Source organism: Pipra filicauda, unplaced genomic scaffold (assembly GCF_003945595.2).
Source record: "Pipra filicauda isolate LSUMZ 115617 unplaced genomic scaffold, ASM394559v2 scaffold398_size834171_pilon, whole genome shotgun sequence".
NCBI classification, from domain to species: Eukaryota; Metazoa; Chordata; class Aves; order Passeriformes; family Pipridae; genus Pipra; species Pipra filicauda.
In genome coordinates this window covers 345,752-368,831 of record NW_024104529.1, presented here as the reverse complement: position 1 = coordinate 368,831, position 23,080 = coordinate 345,752, and the positions used below count along the sequence as shown (strand labels likewise).

General features: G+C 41.4%; 1 protein-coding gene across 7 annotated transcripts in view; it reads left to right on the top strand.

Annotated features, from left to right (window-relative positions):
• The window catches only part of JMJD1C (jumonji domain containing 1C), a 155,914-nt gene that overhangs the window by 103,416 nt on the left and 29,418 nt on the right, over positions 1-23,080 (top strand). For 4 of the 7 annotated variants that reach the window (XM_027737282.2, XM_027737288.2, XM_027737283.2 and 1 more), the window contains 5 exons: positions 14,139-14,244; positions 19,009-19,133; positions 20,368-20,511; positions 20,631-20,823; positions 20,906-22,578. In XM_027737282.2, the coding sequence (XP_027593083.1) occupies positions 14,139-14,244; positions 19,009-19,133; positions 20,368-20,511; positions 20,631-20,823; positions 20,906-22,578 (2,241 nt within the window). Of the gene's footprint in view, positions 1-11,103; positions 11,171-12,486; positions 12,610-14,138; positions 14,245-19,008; positions 19,134-20,367; positions 20,512-20,630; positions 20,824-20,905; positions 22,579-23,080 lie in introns of those variants that run through there. The other 3 variants (XM_027737287.2, XM_039385141.1, XM_027737285.2) reach the window with 3 other exon arrangements.

Here is a 23,080-nt window from a genome sequence, read left to right as displayed (position 1 = left end):
CAGGACTCTGGGGAATCGTGAACCAGGCATTCCCATGCCATGTCTGCTCTTTGCATAAATAAACATGTTTCAATTGTTAAGAGTTTGAACAAGCTTCATAAGAGCTAGATGAATATCATTAGTACAGTAGGGTATGCAACTGCATTGTACCAGCCTTCCATGTATGCACAAGGCTTTCTGTAGCAACTATTACACTTGTCAGTGAATTTGTTCTTTACTGCTAGATGTACCTGTGATTTTTCCCTTATTTTTGTACTGCTCAGAATCCTACCCGTTCTCTGTAAAAGTTCCTTGGATTCTGTATGTGTGGTGCCTTAAACACCAACCTATGACTTGTTTCTGGTGGCTTTTATCTCTGTTGCTTCGTGGAGGATGTAAACTGTATTATTCTCTACGTGAAACTTGTGTGTGACTGAGTGACTCATTCATTAATCTGGGATGGTCAGACCATTTAGTCATGTAGTTCTTTATGGTGGTGACAAGAGGATCTTGAGGATAAAGCAGATATGAGCGTTTGCCGTGGTGCTTTGTTTAGCAATGAAATGAAAATTCTGTCCTTTGCAGAAAACGATAAACATAAAATTTGCAACATGCATTTTCTGTGTCAGACTAGTATCTGTAGGAAGTGTAGTCTTGAAATAGGATGTGTAAGTTAGGTCCTTAATAGGAATTCCACTTTGCACTCATGATATATCGTGTGTGTTTTGTGTTTAAGTAAAAATTCACAAGTGTGTAGTGGGTTTTATAGTGGCTCTTGGTATAAACTGAAACTTAAGATGTTTTCAAATATGCTTGTTATTAAAATATTTTAGGCAAAACTACAGTAGGTCTACACATACAAGTGTGACCTCAATCAAATACTTGGAACCAAAATGGTTTTCTGTAATAATAAGTTATTTGTACTGTGACATCTATGTGTGTGTCTGTTGTGATACACAAGTTAAGCAGCAGCAAAGCTAATCATGCCTTAATTTGTTTAAGCATTGTAGTTTACTTGAAGGACTATAGATGGGGATGTGAAGCATTAAGGCTCAGCATATGGTGTGTGTGACCTCATCAGAGTGGTGTTTTTGTCTGGGTGGTGTTTGGCAGTACCCGTCACGGGCACTGTTGGGCTGAGTGTGTGATTCTGCTGTTGCTGGCCAAAGCAGCTGGAGTCAACTGCATTATACTTGGGACAAGCAAATAAAGAATAACAAAAGTGGTTTTCTATCATGTTTTTCCATAATAAAATACACTTGTGGAAAGATCTGGAAAGACTCTCCTTTGCCCAGGCAGTCAGTGCATTTCAGCTGTGTGTCTGGGTAGGACAGAGCAGGGTACATGACAGATTATATGTTTCCAAATATGTACATAATGTGTGTGATAATGCATTTCCAAAGCATTTCTGAGCACACAGCACTGGAGCAAATGTGCACAGCTGAGGCAGGACAAAGAATTCAAATGAATTTCCTTCACAATCATTAGACTTCTTACAAAGGGCATTTTACCACTCAAGGAAGAAAGTAGGAGGGTGAGCAGAGTCTTCAAAGGATTCTCTCACATATTTGGTTTAAAAAAAAATAAATTGTTAAGAATGAATCAAGAACACACTTCAGTTCCTCTTTATGGTGAAATCTCTCTTCAGACCTTACATTCGCCTTCAGATTTATTTTTTTTTTGGAAGACAAGCCTGGTTGCTTTAGTGTTTCAAAATGGTAGTCTGCCTGTCTCCCTCTGTGCTGAAGGTTGCAGATGTAAAGATAGGGTGATGAGAAATCCCTGTGGGAGGTGTTACACGCACAGTGATAGGCACCTGTACTTTACTCTTCTTCTAAATGTGCGTGGCACGTCTGAGAGCTGACAGGTCAAATGTCTAACACGCCTTAAAGATTGTTGAAACAGTATTACTAATAAACTTTCTCACTAATCGCGAAGTAGGTATGTTAGGTACAGGACCGAATATACACTAATCTTGATCTATTAGAAATTGTGTATGCCATTAAGTAAGACTTGAGCAAAGGGCATTGGGCAACTCCGGTGCTCTGCTTTTCTGTTTGTTAAAGGCAGGCATTGGATATTTTGGGCCTGGATGCTTTTGGTTCTGTGACCTGTTTGCCTGTAAGAGCAGGCGAGCAGGACTTCTGTAGTAATGGCGTGCACATAAAAAAAATTCTTTAAGCATCTTGAAACAGGGATAAAATAATATTTTTCTGTCTGTATTTTAAGCACCCCATAACCATACGTGCACTCATCTTTCAAACTTCTCTTACTTTTAAACTTCAGGCTTAAAAATAGCTGCTGCAGCTGAAAATTGCTTTTCCCATAAACTTGCCAGCTCCACTGACAGGCAGGCAGGAGCTTTTGGGTTGGTCCCACCCTTTGAGGTTGGCAGGAGCAACCCAGGAACTCCTGGTGCAGGCCAGCTGGTGGCGGTGGACAATCATGTGCTCCCCTCCTGCTTTCGGTTCCTCCGTGGGCAGCCCAGGCACACGCAACTTTCTGCATCCTTAACTCTTCTCAGTGTCGTGCAGGAGAACCGTCTCTGCTCTTTCCCATGTCTCTGGTGTCTGGACCACCCATAAGGAGTCCAGCTGCCTCCCCTGGCAGTGCCGTGAGGAGCGATGGTCTAAACAGCTTGTTACCCACACGTCCGTGTTTAAGTGCGCGGTCCCAGCGTGAGGGGGAGCGTCCAGCTAGAAGTGGGTCAGATGACTCATCCCAGGCCTCACTCCCAGGAACACGTGTGGGACAGAAGGGTTTCATCTCAAAGGGAGAGGGAGGAGGGATTTGCACCCTCCATTTGTAGATTCAGAGGGAGATATACATCATCGAGATATACATATACGTCCTAAGCTGTATTTGTGTCTCCCCTTGAAAAAGAGCTTCTTTCTTGAGAACTTTCTCTGTCTTCATTCTCAAAAGAGGTGGAATAAAATCAGACCTTTCTGTTCTACCGTGGTCTGTTAAGAAGTGAGGGCCTTAGTTACGCCTTTTGTCTCTCTCAGCAAGGTTTGACACAGGAGCGGAGTTCTTGCAGATCTGACAAGCCTTAGGAAGATGAGCAGCATGGAGGGGAGGCCATCAGTCAGCAGGGTGGTGACAGAGCTGCCACAGGACTGTGGCTCCTCCAAGGGGGAGGAAGTTCAGGGGGAACTGCTGAAGGTTGTGGGAAGATACACAAGGAGGAAGGAGAAAGAGTTGTGAGGTCTCTGGGATAAGCTGAGGCTGCTACAATGGAGATGGCTCTCAAATCCATAGGAAAGCAGTTTTTCTTCCACTGTCGTAGAGAAACTTATTCTTCTTACAATTTCTGAAAAATCAGTCAATTCAGTGCTTTGACTTCATTAATCCTACTCCAGGAGCTAGCATTGAAATAATTTACAAGTTTGGATTTCACACAACAGAAGAGATGGAACAAAACTTGCTTCTTCTTTGAAGGCAAGGATCAAATCCTTTCACTGAAGTATTTTGGTACTGCTCAAAAGCCAGTACTGGGATTACTGAATTTACAAATCCATCCAGTGTTTCTGGGTAAGGAATTTTCTGTGTTTGATCATAAGTGATTACTTCTTTTCACAGTAAAAGTCCACGAAAAATACCACTCAGTAGTAAGAGAAGGGAGCCTTATATTTGGTTCTGTGTCCTTAACATTTCCATTTGATTTATTAAAAAAAGGAAAGTTAAAAGTATTTTTCTTACGTGGTGTTCTTGACCAATGCTTTTCCGTAATCCAGACACAAAGTCAGCTCCTGGAGAAGTCTGTCTCGCATTATAACCAGGTGCTGCTTTGCCAGTGTGTCCTTGCTTTCCTAAGTAGTTGTGGTGTGTTGGGATTGGGTATCCTCAGTGCTTTGGGGAACTCAGAACCCTGAATGAGGGTAAACTCCTGCAGTCATGGGAGTCTGTCCCCAAAGCCAGAAGAGAGTAGGCATTCCTGCATTTCAAGTAGGGGGAAACTGAGTTTCATTGAAATGTGTTCTTACCAAATTAAGCCTTATCTTGACTGATAAACACAGTAGTTCTTTGGGTGAAGTGCTCATGGGTTTGTTTGCATTCACTCCTCCCTCAGATACAATGTTCCTTTGTTCAGGGCTGCCACTTTCTTTCTTTTTCTTACAAAATGTATTTTTGAAATTACAACTAATAGAAGTAATAATTCGTAGTCTGGGATTAGAGCTTCATGGGAACTGCTCCACAGCCTTCAGCAAACTACAGTTACTAGAGATTGAGAGCTATAGCAGTTCCAGGTGTGTGCACCTAATTCTTTTTCCAGGACAGACATGTGGGGAGAAACTCAAGTAATTTTATACCAACTTGAATTTTTAAAATTAAAACCAAGTATGAACATTACTGTTTTCTTAGACATTGGAATAATTTTATTAAGGGCTTGTAGAGGACTTGATGTACAGTGTATTTCCTGATCAAATTGCATTTATTTTTAACAGTATACTAGATAATTAAATGTAGCTGTAAAGTTTTTTTGGCTACCATTGTTTGTAAATACTGACACCTCCCCCTCTTCAATCTAGAAAACATTTTCTGTCTTTTGAATGGAATTAAAATTTAACTTCCTGTTTTTCCCCTGTATTCCCCTCTTCTTGAGTGTATCTGTCAGCATGACTGACGGTAAAATGAGGTTAAAGCAGGTTTCAGGGTGCATAAGACTTTGTGGCTGGAGTATAGTGCTTTTTTCTTCCTTTTTTTTTTCCCTCCCCAAGTGATGTAGTTTCATCTTGAATTATGTCTTTACTAGGAATTTTTTTGATTCTGTGTGCTGTGAGATTTATCTATGGAAAAATATTGTGAAATAGATGAGCATTGTATCAAATTTAAACACTGAATGACTTTCCTAAGTTTACCCCAAGGAACTTATTGCAGCAACAACTGAAACATCCCCGTTTTCTGATTAGCAATTCAGTCTTTCCTCTGTACAAGACCATTATTCATCAATTCTATAAAAGGCACAGCCACTGCTTTCTCCAGAGTTGCAGAGAGCTGTAGTGTTAATCCAAGTATGATATACATCCCAGCTGGTCAGACCTCTGTTATTTATAGGGAAAATTCCTAAAATGGCTCCAGCAGGTCAGAACGGAGCTCTCTGCTGGAAAAGAAAGCGCATGAGGATGGTTGCATTGCTTCTGGTACTGTCTTGGAGCAGAGGCAGCATTTCCACACTTGTACAGTGATGGACTTGCTGTTGTATGCCCAGCCAGACCAAGGTTAGAGAGTCTCTGTGCTGTATTCTTGGAGCCAGAGAAGTTTGTTCTTCTGAATGAAATTCTGCAAGAAAATGTGCTAATTGTTTTTCCAACTTCTGTGCAGTGCTGCCTTAAATCCTCTTAGAGATTAACTTTGAAAAGTTCTGTGGAAATACAGTGGTACTCTTTTAAAATGTGAGAAAAATGAGTTTTATTCTGAACTACTTTCATGTTGTATTACTATTCTAAGAAACACATTCTCAAACAAAGTCCTGAAAACCACTTGAAAATAAAACATTAATGCAGTAGTAATTTGGTAAACTCCACTGACAGTGGGTTCAAGAACATTTTGATGGTATCTGATGTATTCTTTCCTCTTGACAAAAAAAATTGTTTAAATATTTTTATTGTTTGTAGGGATTTGTATTATGTCCATAATCCTCATGAGTTATGGGGGAAAGGAGCTGGAAAGTTGTATGTTCCTAGAGTTCTTATCTAGTAAAAAAGGATTGAGGATATCTGCAGAAGAGACTAGATAGCTCTGTGACTGGTGGTAATCCAAATTACAGAGCAGGGAGTCATTCACAGGAGTGATACACTCTGATGGATGTTTCTAGGAGCTGGTGTTGGTTCTAGGAGCTGCCATCAGACTGCCACACGTTGGACAGTGTTTTACAATTCTGAGAGACCTTTGCCCTTCAACAGAGCTCTTAGTTATCAGTAGTTATCAGTAACTACGCTCTTAGTTATCAGTCTCATCCAGGACTGTTTTGCTGCTGAGTAATGCCACCGGTGATGAAGATAACTACTGTGGTAGGAGAAGAACTGTCCAGTCTGTCGTTTTCTGTGGTGGTGGGACACAGCTTTCCAACTCTGCCGGTTCCAGCAGGTAACCTCTGCTGTCCCTGATGCACATAGGATGTGTCTTCTGTAAAGTCAGTCTCTGAGCATGGCTGATATCTTGGCTTGATTTCTGGGTGCATTAGACTTCATTTCCCCTAGTCCAGACTACTGGTGATCAACAGAATGTGCTTTCTTTTTTGCTTAAAGACACCTCCATCCATACAGCTTGTCCCTCAGCTCCTGTGTTCCGGGTCTTGTTGGATACCTTCTGAAAGCTGTTCAGAATTCACAGGGTGTCGGGTTCTCGGTTTAAATTTTAATATCAATGTACAAAAGAGATTCCTCCGATTTACTCACTTAGCAGCTCTCCTTGTTAGCATCGACTTCGCTCTGCTAATTGCTTGCTTCAGGGAAGTGTCTGCACTTTGAGGTTTCTTTTCCCATAGTGGCAGTGAGTTGCTTAGTGACTCAAAGGCTTGTTCCAGTATCACCGCATGACTTGGGAGTTACTGATTGAGTGGGATAGGACCAGTACTTCCTCCCTGTTTTCTTTCAGGAGTAGATAAAACGCAAAATTAGATCAAAGTTGCACATTGCTGAGATGGTGGTGATAGATGTGAGGAGCCTGCAGTGAGAAAGGGGAAGGAAATGTGATTCAGTGGAAAATGAAAGAGCAAATGCATGGCTGTGTCATCAAAATGAGAGAGAAGGTGGACATGGGGTAGTGCTGTTGACTTGACCTTTATTCGTTATCTGGTGAGTAGTGCAGTCAGTCAGCACAGTGCTCTGGGTGGAGGCTGACAGCCCCACCAGCTTTGTGGATGGGAGCCACTTGTTTGGGGAAGGTCTTTAGGTGAGATGCTAAAAGGTATGTGGCACTGGGGGAAAGTTTGCTTTTCTGACCCAGGTTATCCCAGCTGCTTACAGAGAGAGTAACATAACCCATGAGCATAAGGGTCATCTGTTTTTTTTAATCTCTGTTTTCAAGTGCAAAATTATTGTAGATGTCACTAGAGCAGTTTCTAGGCTGTTTTGTGACAATACCTGCCCAGCCCAGGTTTGGTTTTGTTTATCCATTGCCTGTTGCTTGCTTCCCTGCTGCGTGTTCATCCTGTGTGCTGCTCTGATTTCCCCGCTGCCTTCCCTTACCAGATTCTCATCTACAGACACAGGAATAACTAACTTGTTAAATGCAAGTTTTACAGCATGCCCATTTCACCTGAGACACTGATAGTTTCATAGGAAGGCAAATATCTATGTTGTTTTTTGAGTTTGCGAGTTAAAATCAGGGAGAATATTAGACTAAGAGTCAGATTTTTTCCTGTATGTTTATGTTCTAACTTCGGTATATCTTTCCATAGGATAATCTTCCGTATTTTTAATAGAAATTTTCTGGTATTCTTGAGGTGGGAGTTACTCTTCCAGAACTGAACTAATTGGTGCAATGAGGCATCTTCAAATCTGAAATCATGACTTGGAGAAATGTATGCAGATCCTGATCCCATAATTCTCAGACCCGATAATTAAAATTTTAAAATCAGTGTCAACTCTTTAATTGTTGACCAGGTGAAATGAGGAAGGGGGTAGGAGTGTGTGGGGAGAAGTATTAGGCATAGGGAAGAGTGGGGAGCAGCAGAAAAATTGTTGATATCTTTTCCTGAGAGATATTAAGTTTACTGACAGTTGGAAAATTACTAAATTTGTAGTCCTCATCTTTTTTCCCTCGTGGTTTTAACTTCTTACAGAAACATAGTTGTTGCCATCACACACTGAAAATAAGCCTGAATCTTGACCGTTCGTGGTGCGAAGTATCTGTAAACACTTGTCCTTGGAGCAGTGGCTGCAGAGCCCCTGGTTGGGTGGGGATTGGGGATTAGCTCCCTGGGTTCCGTGGCCTGGCCCCGCACCCAGGGTGAGCGTCACTGCCCAGCCGTGCCCGCGCGCACGTGTGAGCAGCGCTGACCTCGCCTCGACTTTGCTGCTGGTTTAGGGGTCAGGGCTGTGCCTTCAAGCTTGACTTAACTAGTTCAGATGTAGCCCAGCAGCTGCCGGGTTTGAATGAGGTAAATTGTGACTGTGCGCTCAGAACAGCAGAAAATAGGTCAAGTGTGGGTTGGGTTTACATAGAAAGCGCTGGCGTCGCCTGGTAAGCCTAAGCCTCTTCTCCTAGCTCAGACAAAGCCGTTTAAGGTAAACTGGGAAGTTACGATCTCCCCAAAAAACTTTCTAGCCTTTCTGGCTTTCTGGCCTCGGTGTTGGTGGCTGGCATTGCCCTCGGTGAGGAGCCTGGAGCGGGAGGGAGGCAACCCTGGTTGCAGGGCCACGCGGAGGGTCAGGTCGATGTGTCCCCGGAGCTGTTCCCTCTGGAAAGACATTCCTGGTGTGGCTGTGCGGCACAGCACGGCCCTGCAGCCTCCGGGGCCTCTCTGACCTCCTGCCCACCAGCTGCAGCAGCGTGGCAGCTGGGGTAGCCTTTCACTTGTCAGAAGGGAATAAGGAATATACTGTTTACCAGGGGGTTGTGCGTGCTTGTGTGTCTAGAAATGGGGCAAGCAACAGAAGATCTGTGTTTAGACTCATCTAAATTCGATTATTTCGCTGTAAGTTTTGGTGTGGTCTGTGTGGCAGCAGCAGTGCCTGTCTGGTGATACCCTCAGGGGTGACAGTTGCTGCCGGTTTTTCTGTGTTTTAGTTAGATTTTCATCTTCTGCCACTGGAAAAAAAGCCTGGTAGCGTGGCAGAGGAATGCTACCAATTCATAGGTGATGTTCTTGTTAATATCTTTGGTGTTCTACCTGTCTGCATTTTGTGTCACTTCTGGTTTGCCTGGGTTTTTTCCCTGCTCACTCTGATGTCAAGCAGAACAATATTAAGATGGAAGGTTTGTTAAAAATTATAATCAGTAAAAGAGTTTACAGATCAGTGATATAATCACATATGTCAGGTGACACAATCAGTGAGAGATAGGAAGAAAAATAAAGGAATTTTGCTGGTTATGAAGAACTGAAAAGAAGGAAAGAATTGTACCGACCTTCTTTCAAATGAGGGGTAAAAATTGGTATGGATGTATTTGAGGCTGGGTACGGGTATGACGTTTAATCTTTTTTATGGGAGAAAATCATCTTCTAAAAATGGCATTAGAGGACTAGTATGAATTCTCAGCAGTGTAGATTTTAAAAAGTACTTTTTGCTACCACTGCTCTCTGAAGACTGTTGTGACAGTCAGTAGGGAGGTGTCGACTTATCTTGTACCTTGTTTTTCACACTGCAGTTTTGAAATTTAATTTCTGAAGCTCCATGCAGTTGTAAAAATGATTTGGTGCAAAAAGGAAAAAAAGGATTGGGGGGCTCATTTTATAGAAACCAATACTCAATTACGAAACAACAGCACTGAAGGTTCAGGCTTCTGACACTTTGATCTCTTGAGATTTTCATTTGCACAGTTTGAATTTAAATGTGGTCCCTCTACCATTAAAGTACTAACAAAATGCTCATTTCCATTTGCATACTGTGTAAACATTGTAAACAGGACTGTCAAGTTGGTTATGTACTAGTTTTCATCTAATTCGTGTCCTAAATTATCAGAAAACCTCTAAGCAGCCAGAGGAAGCTATAGTTAATTAAGCCACAGATGGTGAGGACTAATGTGGTGTTGACCTTTGTGAGGACTGCAAAATCTACTTAGTCTTTCTCTGTAAAACACTAGCTGAAATGAGTTCCTACTGATATTAAAAAGATGTCCTTGATGTGTGAAGCCAAATGCAGAGACACCATGGAAAGCTCCAAGGAAGAAGCTTTCCCAAATAAATGTTTGCAGGTTCCTGGTGTGTGACAGGTGTCGAGACTTAGTCTTCAGGGCTCTGATTTAAGCCTTTTTACTGCCAAAAGCCACTGTTTTTCTTGGAGTGGTTTACCTGGAATGCATACTGTCAGTTCTCCTCCTCTCCTTCACAGAAAATGGAGAGTTGACAGCTGACCAGAGTTTCTATACCTTCCTATAAGCAGCATGCAGGCTGTGTTTGGAGGTGGGAGCAGCTACTGGAATCAAACAATCCAGTTGTTGTTCTTTGCTCCAGGGTTTCATCTCTCCATGAACTCATTTCTGCCCCTCAAGTTTGTGAAGAATGACTTGGAGAAGTATTTTAAAATGCTGAGGAAAACATCTTGCTTCAGTAGTTCAAGTCTTGTGGGGAAGGTGGAGAGCTGTGGAAATGTGTAGGCGTTCCCACCACAGTCATGCCTGGCTGCCCAAAATGGAAAAGGAGCTTGTGGTGGTTTGAGCCTTTCAGAGGCACTTTGTATGGTCTTTGGGCAGTGTGCAGGTTCAGCTCATCCAGGGATACCTCTCAGGGTCTTGGACAATATTTTTTGTGGATGGGGCTTGAGTGGGAGAATTCTCTATGCATTTGGATTTTGTCTTGTTTTTCTGTGGGTACTGTGTTTGAAATTCCTGTTTGATCTTAAAGGAATTTTGAAGCATTATAAGTGATGTGCACTTGTTCATCTGTGACTCTGAATGCTAAATTATTTTTGTCTGAATAAGCTCTCTGAAAATACTTCTCTGAACAAAAATTTCTACTTTCTGGTTAGAGCAGTGTGGTATCTTAACCTGTGGTGGTATTGTCTGTAGTTTCAACCTGCTTTGTATCCTTTCGCACCAGAGGAAAGAACAGATACATTCAGAAAAACACAGGATCACTTTGTTACTTGGGAAAATTTCATTCTCTCTCCTTCTTGGGACTTCCTTGGAGTCAAGCATGTCCCCAGCATGTGAGAATGATCACCTAGAGAGACATGCAGCTGACCCAGTTCTTCGGATAATTAAGCGTTAAGTCCAGTCCGCCAGAAGTGAATTCCTCTTTTGATATAGAAAGAAGGAAGAATAGCAGCAAAGATGTAAAAACTTGTCATAGGTTGGCAAGCTTCTGATAGTCACATTGCTTCATGTGACTGTCTTTCAGAGGGGCAGGAGGGATTATCTCAACCATATCTTTGTAGCCGATATGCCCTTTGTCTTCTTCCCACAGTTGTATGGAGTCATTTGTGGAGCAGGGGACACTGCCACATGAAGTACATAAAGAGCTTCCTACTGCAGATTTGAAGAAGAATATAGCAGTCCCATTTCTTTGATTTGCATCCTGATTTGCGTAAGGATTTCAAACCAGCATTAACATCCTTCTGGAGGAGGTGTTCCAGGGCTTGTGGAAAAGCTAGTCTAGGAGAGGGTACCGTACTTACTTCTGTTTGTAAAACTGTTTTCAGATGAGGAAAAGTTTGGAGGAAAATCCTGCAGGGCGTTTACATCTTCTGTCTGTTAGTCTGTCAATCATGCTGCTTCAACCAAGGAGGAGAGGAAAATTGAAGGTCACAATTGCCAAGGTTCAAAACTCTAGACAGTAATTGTTCCTTGAGCAATATAAATACAGGGAAAGGAAAAGGACTGGGCACTGCAGAGTTATCTGCTTGTCTTCAGTGCTAAACTACGGAAGAGATGGCAAGTCATCAGTCTTACTTGTGTCTACCTGCTTTTGCCAGTTTGTGGTGTGTGCTGAAATCGTGTGCTTAAGGCCACTGTCCTACAATTTAATACATTATGCAATTAATTTCCTGAGTTTTGGGTTTCAGATTTAAGATTAAAGATGGAAAAGGTAAATCATGACACACAGACACACACTTTTTTTCTTAGATATATGTGCAGAAAAGAACAGAATTTTTAAGATTTCAGGAACTTATTCTATTAGTATCTCCCCCTCCCATGATTAAGATGTTAAATGTGTATTGTGTGTGCATTTAGAATCTCTGGGTTCTCTTTGATAATCCCAGTCATACCTACATGCGGTTTGTGTAATGGGTCTTTGACCTCACTTGTGCCTTTTGTAGCTCATCTTTGAGATGAGCTCATCTTTCACCAAGAGTGAGGAAATAAGTACAAAATGGACTTTGCAGTCTCCTTTTTTAAGTGTTCACATGGAGCACTCTCAGCCAAGGTACTGATGTCATGCATCTGAATTCAGAGATAGAGCAAAAAAGGTTCAAATGTACTATACGTAGGATGGGCCAGTATCTTCTTTGTCAAGTTCAAAGAAGGCCAAGATGCTTAGGAAGGATGTGAAATCTAAAAAAAGAAAAGCAGCAGTGTCTGTTGCCTTCAGGAAACAAATCAAAATTAGCTTAAGATGACATAGAGACTCAAAAACTTCACATAAAGAACTCCCAAAAGTAGTATAATGTTAAGAGTAACAGGTTTGACTTCATGGTACCTAATTGTGTAAGTCTCAAAATGAAGATACAAATTTTCTTAGATGGGGCTGAAGGAATAATTCAAAGTGTACAAGATCTGCATATTAACTGCACTTGTAAATCAGCCAGGTTTTCAGTATTGCAGTGCCTTGGTCTGTCACTTGGGTCCAATGCTTGTGGATCTGAGGGAAAATTTTTATTGCAGGAATCTCTTGCAACTGCTGTGAAAAGAGAGTTCACGGGAAGGAGGACAGATGAATGGTCATCCCACTGCTCCAGTCCCAGGGTCTATTGTGTTCCCCTGGCAAATCATCCCCTCTTTCCAGTGGTGGGGTTGCTTCTGTAGGTAGGATCAGTGCAAAAATGGATTTGCACAAGTAGGCAGAATAGCTAATACTCCTTTTAGATTGCCTCAGGAGAGGTCATCCTTGAATAAATTTTGGTTGTGACCCTCGTGTGCCTCTGGTAATGCCAGCAACATACTTAACCTGGTTGGGGTAGAGGTCCTGCTGATCTTCCCTTCACTTTGTTCCAATTTACATGTATTAAAATGGTCATCTTGACCATTTCTTCTGGATCCAAGGCCATAGCCTTTGCAAAAGCATAAGGAGAGAGAGTAATTTTCTCTAACAACCAAAGCATCGATGCATTCTCCATAATGGAGCACAGCAAATCCCCAAGTGTCAGGAAGCGAATTTTAAATTTGAAATAGATATCCTGTGATCAGTGGGTTAGCAAGAATAATCTCATCCAGATGAATAGAGAGAAATTGCTTCGTGTCACTGGAGCGGCCTGGCAGCAATGCACGATTCACTGGGTGTTGCTTGTATCTCTGTATTCTGCGGCTGGAGCTCTTCATAATAAATTGTGATACATCAAGGAACTTGTTGGAGATCAAGGAAAGAAATTGCTTGATCTCAGCTGCAGTACTGATAAAACATTTTACATTTTGTATGTGGAGAATTGCTCTCATTATTTTAGCTGTCTGAAGTTCTCTTGGTACAAGTGAATGTTCCTGCCGCTCACGGATTTCCAAGGCCATCTTCTGCATGAGGAGTCTCCAGGCTGTGGTGCAGCTTTTTTTCTCTGCCACAGCCTCAAAGACAGAAATAGCAAGTTTGTTCTGAAGCAGAGAAATAGGTGTTCTAGGAGTCAAAAGATGGATGGTGATTTAAGCCATGCTTGCAAGGATACGAACCAGATTCTGTGCCTAATTTTTTCTTGTTAGGAGGACAGTGCCACTGAATATGTCTTAATTTCCCAGATTATGTCCTACCAAATAGTGAAAAAGAATCTTTTCCAGAAACTGAATATAATAGAAATTAAAGTGTGTCTTATTTGAAGTGACCTAATTAACAAAGACCAACATATTTGAAAATCAGCAATGGTGTTTCTCTCAGAATGCTTGTTTCTCTTAAAATACAGCTTATGCATTATGCATTATATTTGTGGGGTTTGTATCTGTGCTTATGCTCAATATGTCCATGTTAAATTTTACGGATATGGAAAACAGGTTTTTTTAAAAAATAATTTAATCATTATTTAAACAATTCTTTGTGCATACCTGTAAACACTGAAGTCTTTAGAGGGCATTTTTAGCTTGTAGTAAGACAGTATTTATGAAAGTGTGATCCTATTAATAGCTTACAAGTCTGGCCACATGTGGGATCTGACATACCATGTTCCCATGAAATAACTTTTAGCACTCTGTTATGCTTTTAAGTTTTTTCTAAAAATAACTCAGGGATTTGTAGGCAATCAGTAAAATTAGTGTCTAACTACTTAATATTGTACTTTAAAAATACATGTAGGAAAATAAACAAAAATGTTACAAGTAAACATAACATATGGTTCTTTTTTTAATCTCTACTTTAGGACGACGTAGACAGTCTAAACCCAGTTCTCAGGGATAACCCGCAGTTACATGAGGAGGTAAAAGCCTGGGTAAAGGAACAAAAGGTTCAGGAGATTTTTATGCAAGGTAATTATGTGGGAAATTGTGTTATTTATATTCTGTGTTAGCTAGTTAAAGGCCATTACTTGTGTGGGACTCATCCCATAGCATTTGTGATATAATGGAGAATATATTTCTAACTTGGAAGTAATTTTTTGGAAGTATTTGTTAATACAAGAAAACAAGACTATGTAAGAAGCTTGTTGGTGGCTGCTTCAGACTGTTCTTAACTTGTTTGATGTTTTAGTGTTTACAGCAAAAGCTGAATATCATTAGTCTGAACATAGATATTTTATGAAGTTTGTTGTGAAAATAAGTGTGTATGAATGGCAACCCCTCACATTTTGGCATGTTTAAAACTGTTCTGTGCTCTGTAGTGTTACTGTTACGTGTGATAACTTCTCAGATACCTGTCTGTGCTTGTAGTTCTTCACAGTTCTGTCACAGATGAAGAATACTTTCAGATCCCCACCCCACACCCTCACCCCCTGGCTGAAAAGTGCCTTTCAGATCACAATTTTGTAACTCGAGTCTAATGCTGGAAGGTTGCAGCAAATGCTGTATACGAGAATATTGACACTGTAGATTCAAGTTACAAGAAAACAAGTATGAATTAGAAGAAATTATTTTGGTTCCACCTTGCTGATAATAAAAATACTATTGCATTGGCAATATATTCATTGACATGCAGGCAGCTCTTCAGAGGCATTCCTAGGATGGGAGGCAGAAACTAACCTCTGCAGTCTGGGCTAAAATCCCCATGCAAACAGTAAAGCAGTTTCAGAACAAAAATGCTTAAGCAGTCATTTTATAAATGAAGATTGGGAGGGAAGCAGTAAATAATCAGATAATTTGAGGATGGTTCTGAGGTTTTCTTGCTGTCTGGTTTCTTTGATAAAGCTAAGATCAGAAGACCAAAGGAATATGGTAAGTTTAATATTGAAGTTACAGTAAAAAACCTATGCCTTTCCTTCTGCGGAGTTTCTAATTTGACTAGATGTGATTATTCTTATGGGCCACAGAAAAAGGATGCTGAAAAAGCAACTTGTGGAATTATGTACATAGGGAGTCGGTATGTTGGTGTCATTTTAGATTTTACTTTAATATCCTCAGATGCAACACAAGTTAATAGTCTGTTGATGAAATTTGCAGCCAAAACCGGATTGAGAGGTGATGCAAAATCGAATTAGGGCTGTATGAAATGGAAACTAAAATTGAGCTTGTTTACTGTATTTTATTAGAGTAACAGTAATAAGGCAGTTATAAAAGTCTCTGTTACACTGGTACAGAATCAATACTTGAGCAAAGCCCCAGCAATATTGAAATTATCATCTAAATGAGACTGCAAGCCCACCATCCACACAACTTATTTACTTCCCATCATTGCAGGAACTGTATTTTTGTCTTTATACATATAATTTCTCAAATAGATGTTTGTGCTTAGAAGTGCACAAATGCAGAGTGTCTTGGACGGTGAGATGAATCTAATCCAAATGTTCCTTCAGAGCAGTTTTCCTCATCTCAGGAGAAGCTGCAGTTCAAATGCACTTGCTGCCCTGGTGTGATATGTGACCTGAGGAGACACGAGCTCCCTGGGGCAGTGACGTGCCAACCACGAGGCCCTTGGCAGTGCCACCACCTCTGCCCCGGGGGATGGCGGTCAGGCAGCGGGGACTTCTGTCACATTCTCCCGGGACATAATCTGCTCCTGGTCACGGAGACTTTGCATTTGGCACAGCCCTTGCAGTGGCTTACAGACAGCCCTCTGGCAGTGCCAGCTGCTGTGACCTAGTCGTGTTATCCTCCTTTTCTCCTTCCTTCTCTTCTGTGGTTTGCTTCACCTTCTCCATTATTACCATTTTCTTGTTCCCTGCAATTTAAGCAACGTTTTCAGTTCTACCCTGTCTAGACATATCTGTTAAGGTTATCACCATATTCTCTTACTTCATCCTCTGCAACATCTTTAGGATCCAGCCTTTTCCTTGTTGTCTGTCATGCTTGAAACCTTCATGTCATAACTTAGTATTTTCTATGTTGACTCTCACAGTTAAAATGCAGTTTATCTGAAGAAAGAGGAGGGTTGGATAAAATCATTAAAATCAGATTCCAGATGTTTGAAAAGAAACATGCCAGTTTGAGGAGGGAGAATTTTAGTTGAAGCCAGTCCAATTATTTACAAGAATGAGACTAAAGTAAAAAAATTGGCCCGTGTAACCTTTCCTTTGGGCAGCAGTCACAGCAGCATGCTCTGCAGTAGAGATTGTAGCTTTGACAGGAAAGTAGTTTATTCCTTGTTTAAAAAAAACCCCCAGGCTCCTCCCAGACTTGGCCAGGTTGAAAGCTTTTGGGACAAATAAAACCAGTTCAAGGAACATAGTGAAGTGTCTTTAATTTTTAACAATTAAAATGTTTGATTTTTTTCTTCCTATTAGATTTATTATCACTACAATCTCAGGCTGAGTGTATAATAATCCTCTCGAAACACTGAGTGTGCTTCAGCCCTGAACATATTTCCTCATAGTACTGCACAGGCTGTTCAAACAATATGTAGCTAAGCGTGATTCAACCAGGGACTGGAAACAAAGCCAGGCTTTTCCTGTAATGTCTGCTTGTGGCTGGGCTGGGCTGGAGCTGAGCTGGCCTGTGGCGTGTGACTGCAGTTTAATCTTTCTCCTTCTTCCTGTCACTCCAGCAGCACGTAAGAAAAAACCCCAACCCTCTGCTTTTAAAAGGTAGATAAAGTCTCTTTTAAAATAGATGGGGTAACAGCTGGGATGAAGGACAGACAGAGATTAGAACAAGGAGTAAGAGGAAAGAAATTGGCACTGGGTCAGTGCAGAGGAGTAGGAGAAGCTGGAAGCTGTTGGAGAAGGAAGGATGAAGCTTGTAAGCTGAGAAGACTGGGAAAGGACTTAGAAGCTAAGGGCCTGGAATCTTAAATGCTAAAACGAGACAAGAAGCTGGGGAGAGGCTGGTTCTGGTTATGCAAGAGACTGAAAATCATTGTGCAGTTAGCAGTAGGATGCAAGAGAGGAGGAGCTGGGATAGGAAAGTAGGAATGGCAAATCTGCACAGAGACAGAGGCAAAATTTTACTGGGACTGTCTGAATAAGACAGAGCTTTGGGACAGCCATTAAAAGTTCAAGATGTGGAGAATGTGGATGGGTCAGGCAGCCAGAAGTGTGGGAGCTGAGCTTGGAGGCGTTTTGCAGGGGCATATGGAGTAAGAGTTGGAGAGAAGCCATCAGGAAATGTGTCCCCACGGGAACCCCGTCTGGTCCAAGACCAGGAATGTGAGACATTAAGCTTGTGGATTCTTCCTCTTTTTCCTACCCATACGTATGTGTGATTGGCAGCGCCTGTGCTGGCACATTTCTGACCCTTGTCTGTGCAGCTGAGTGTGTGGAGACACGCTCCAGGGGTGAGTTAACACTGGTGGCTCAAGCGGTTCAGTAGGTCTCGAGGTTTCAGTTGCACCACGAGTGATGTGGATGATGGTGAGAAGGGCGTTTCTGTTCCCAGCTGGTTTTAAAACCACATGCAAAAGGTATTTCAGAAGGCCTTGCTAAGGTTCCAGAATTAAACCTTAAGACCACTTGGAAATGTGACATTAAAAACAATCCTTGTGGTCACACACAGTCATATGCAGAGTTGGACTCAGTTGTGTGAAGGTGGCTGATTTTTACCAGAGAAAGCTGTCACCTGCGAGGTCCCTGGCCTGTTTCCTGCAGATGTTTGAGCTTGCTTAATGTACTAGGCAGGGCTTGGAAAAAATGATCTTTAGGAAAGACAGGGGAATTCTGGCCTTGCCTGTGTGGTTCAGCAGCTAAGCACTCTTAAATCACTTAAGTTAGGCTGTTTGTAGGTTGTCACTGAGTGGTTTTGCTTCCCTTCCTATGTGCCTGGGGTTTGGTTGCAGAAGTAGCAAAACCCACACGGTTGGAACTGAACTTGGTGGCAGGGTTGCTTGGTCAGACAAAATGTTGTATAAACATCAAGTGTGACGAAGCTTAGGGTCCCAGGGATCAACTGAGACACTGAACATGAATAAAATTGTTGAATCTCAATTTCTGTGTCTTGAAACAGACTCCAAAGTAGGTACTGTATCATACTGTCTCCCCATGCCTGTTGGCTTTTGGAAGTGAATTAAACTGAGCTTTGCAAAGTGTGTGAGGTGTCTTTGTGTTCCTGAAAACAGGAACCGAAGTCTTCATACCGTGTGTGCTTGAGTGTTCTGTGTGGCCATAGCAGGCATGGGATCACTCAGCTGCCTTTCTGCCTGCTGTAATGGGGAGAAACTCTGTGGTCACTTATGGGAAAGACTTGGCAGATGCAGAGCCTAACCACGAAGATGTAAATCTTTTCACCAGCAAACCAGCTGAGCATGTGACTAGCCTGTTAAATAGCTTCTGTATAACCCACTGCTGCCACTTTCTAGCCTTTCAGATTACTTTTCTGTGGTTGCTGTTTGTAGGCAGGAGTTTTCCCATCATGTGTCATCATGGTTGCAGAAAGATTTAGTTAAGAGAAGAAAATTGTATGTTGAAAATGTTAGCTGAATTGACCTTAAAACATACTTATATGTACCATTTACATTTCAAAATGTCTTCCTAAATCAAATAAAATCCACAGGCAGTGTTGTGCCAGAATTGGCTGTGGTTTGCTCCTCATGCCATGAGCACTGTATGTTTGCTGTGAAGCTTAAAAAAAAAAAACAGGCAGGAAAACCCATGTATGCCTTTTTTTTTTCTTAATTCCTCAATGGTTTTTTTATTTCTTCCTCTTCCAAAGGTCCGTACTCCTTAAATGGTTATAGGGTGAGAGTGTACAGACAGGATTCTGCCACCCAGTGGTTCACTGGCATCATCACTCACCATGATCTCTTCACCCGCACTATGGTTGTTATGAATGACCAGGTGAGTTTGATAGAGGATACCCAGAAAACAAGCTACAAGCAAACTGCACACTGGGAGGTCTTAATTTCTGTCACTGGTACTGAGAAACCCACGGAGCTGTTTGGTTCCAGCAGGGTGAGGGTGTCACTGCGCTCAAACTACGGCACGACTGCACTGGGCCAGTGGTTAAACCCCCCTGGAGCTGAGCACTTGGACAGTGATATGATTAATACCAGTCTACAATTCCTTCTGCTGTTGCTACTTCACTAGTGAAGGCTTTGAAGTGAAGCAATCTGGTTTTAAGAACTGGTCTTCCCTGTCAGTTCTGTTGGGAATTTCTTTCCCAATGATGAAATCTTTTAGCGCTGCAGTAATAATAATTACTTTTTCCAAGTAATTGAAATAGCCATTTGTTGAATTAAGCATTTACTACAGCCCTAATTTATATTTAGTGTGGTGGGTTTCAGTTTTATTTCTGAATTTGATGTTGCAAAAAGAATTAATACTGGTGTTTTTAGTGGCAGTAATGAATTCTACTTCAGGAGAGTAATGACTCAGTAGTAATGTAGGGAATGACCTATCTGCCTTGAAATGACTGACAAAATCGTGTGTGACAATAAAAACTAGTCTGGTACTCAAATACATTCTTTCCCTTAATTCTCTCTAATTGATTTTCCCCAAGTGTTATTTTTTTCACTTTGTGCCACATTCTTTGAAGATCTGGTTAGCATTTCCTGCTTTATGATATTCCTTACTAGTAACACTAGTCTTTAGAATTTTTGCCTCTGATCATTTTGGTTCCCTTCTTGCAGCAGTTTTGCTTCTGTTGGAAGCAATACTGTAATGTGCTTCTGCAATATAATTTGTAGTATATGAAATAAATTTTATAAAATGCTTGTGTATCATAATTGCTACTTAGGTATTATTCTATGAATAGCTCAGTTTAGTCTCAAATTTGCAGGTCAGGGAAGGGAGGGAAAGAAGTGGTGGTGGGGTCCTTTCTCTTTAAAAAAAAAAAAGTTATTTTTGCTATGATATGTAAAGACACATTTGCTTTAGTTTGACACTGTTCCCAGCCTTTGTTGTGTCATATGTCAGTTCTGCTTGTCAGGATTAAGTAGGCTTTTCTCTGATTAGTCTTTAGCACACAAAATAGACTGGTGAACACTGATACAGAAAATACAGATAGGGTGTTGTCTGAACATCTGCTGATTGTTATTTTCTCTCTTTCTCTTTTTTTTTCTTCATAAACCAGGTATTAGAACCTCAGAATGTTGATCCTTCTATGGTTCAGATGACCTTTCTAGATGATGTTGTTCACTCTTTGTTGAAAGGTGAAAATATTGGCATCACTTCACGCCGACGGTCTCGTTCCAACCAGAACAGCAACACAGTTCATGTAGATACATTTATCTTTTTACCTAAGTATTTTTCATATATTGAGAATGTTAAAAATACATGTTTAAAGACACTTAATTTACATTGCATTTAAGTCCATTAATCACAAATTATTTTTAGGGTCATTATACACGTGCACAAGCAAATAGTCCCAGACCAGCAATGAATTCCCAAACTGCAGCACCAAAACAGAATTCTCACCAGCACCAGCAACAGAGGAATACTCGGCCAAACAAGAGGAAAGGCTCTGATAGCAGCATGCCTGATGAAGAGAAGATGAAAGACGAAAGATATGATTATATAGGTCGAGGAGGTAAAAGCAGGGAAAGGGAGGGAGAGTTTCTTAAAACTGTATTAGGCTGAAAATGTGATAGACGTGTTTTTATCTTTTACAGAAAACCCCAAAACCAAAAATAAACACTTTCTTAGCAAAAGAAGAAAACCTGAAGAGGATGAAAAAAAGTTAAATATGAAGAGACTGCGGACAGACAATATCTCAGATTATTCTGAAAGCAGCGACTCAGAAATTTCGAATAAAAGATTAACAGATTCATCCTCAGAGCAAAATTCAGAAAATGAGTTAAAAAGCAAGAACACTTCAAAGATAAATGGGGAAGAAGGAAAATCCCAACCTACTGAGGGAGTAGAACAGACGCTAACGGATAGACGGTCTCCTTGGGATGAAGTACGGGAGGATAAAAACCATGAAGAAACAGAAAGGCTGAAGTCATCAGTCTTGGATCAGCAGGAAAAATCTTCATTCCATGCAGGAGAGCAGCCAACGCCTTATGAGCAGAATGCCAAGGATGTACATGCTCTAGAGTGTAATGCAGAAAAACATCATACTGCGGAGTTAAAAGATGAGCAGTTTTTACCCAGACCTCCTACTCCAAAATGTGTTGTTGACGTTACTAATAAAAACAACTCTGAAAAGGAGAACCAGGATAATGCTGCAAGTACCTTTGGTTTGCAAACAGTTCAGAAAATAGAATCTCACAGCAGCGATTTAAAACAGCAGTTTGCAAATGCAAATTTCCTTGAAGCAAGAAAACAGGAAGCTGATCAAAGTTGGGTTAACAGTGTTGTTAAAACGGATTTGATACAACCTGGGGTTGTAAAAGCGTTGCCAGTAAATGAACACTTAAATTCTGAAAAAGAGAAAGTGCAGTATGGCTCGTTTATGTCTTCGTTAAATGTAGCTTCTCTAGCAGAAGAGAGTAAACTGCGTAAACAAAGTCCAGCCCCCGATTCTGTGAAGTCAAAATCTAGTGCTTCAGTTGATCATCCTAAAACAAAGTCACCTGATGTTAAGCCTAAATTCACCCAGTCTTCTGATACTGTGAAGTCTAAGGTTAGTTCCCAAAACAGCCATGCTACTGGATTAACAAGGTCAGCCAATAAAACTGATCATGATTTGCCTAGGTCTAGTTTTCATCCAGTTCCAGCTAGAGTTAGTGCTCTAGAAGCTACTAAAAGTCCTCTTATCATTGACAAGAATGAACATTTCACAGTATACAGGGACCCCACTCTGATTGGACAAGAAACAGGAACTAATCACATTTCACCTTATTTGCATCAGCATAATTATCCTCTGCATTCCTCATCCCACCGAACCTGTTTAAATCCAAATGCTCATCATCCTGCATTAACTGGTTCATCCCATCTGCTCGCTGGGTCTTCAGCTCAGGCTCCCTTGTCTGCTATTAACACTCACCCCCTTAGTAGCGCCTCCCACCATTCCGTCCATCACCCTCATCTGCTCCCCGCAGTGTTGCCCGGAGTGCCTGCTGCCTCCTTGCTGGGTGCCCACCCGCGACTAGAGACTGCTCATGCCAGCAGCTTAAGCCATTTGGCATTAGCACACCAGCAGCAGCAACAGATGTTACAACACCAGTCTCCACATCTTCTCGGACAAGCTCATCCTTCTGCTTCCTATAATCAGCTAGGGCTTTATCCAATTATTTGGCAGTATCCAAACGGAACACATGCTTACTCAGGACTCGGTCTGCCCTCCTCCAAATGGGTCCACCCAGAAACTCCTGTTAACGCAGAGGCTTCCTTGAGAAGGGTAAGTTGAGCTCTTTTCTTAATGATGTATTTAGCTGGACCTGGTGTCTCCCAGATGTGGTAGTTTGTGTCACACCGACTGTACTGTCATGGTGGGTTTTTTGAGTAGGCAGAGAGCTAGGAATGGAACTCCAGCAGTAACCATTGTCAGGGAACTCAAGTTCACTGGGTAGATATTTGCTACCTCGAACTGTGTAAACCATTGGGTAAGTGAAACACTAGGAGAGGTAGGACAATTGTCTTCATAGTGAAATTTTGTGTATGCTCCCTGAGTAATGGCAAAAGATTGAGGCAGAAGTTCTGAAGAGAAATACTCTAGCATTTATAAATCTTTCTTGCACTTTACACCCATCTCTCTTGTCTTTACACCTATCTGTGTACCCTCTCTCAGTGTATCTTTTTCTCCCCTTCTGTTCCTGTTGACATACATCCCTACCTTCCCATCTGTTTTTTACTCCTCTGTATTCAAGTCAGGGTGATTCCTCTGTCTGTTTGCTGAGTAC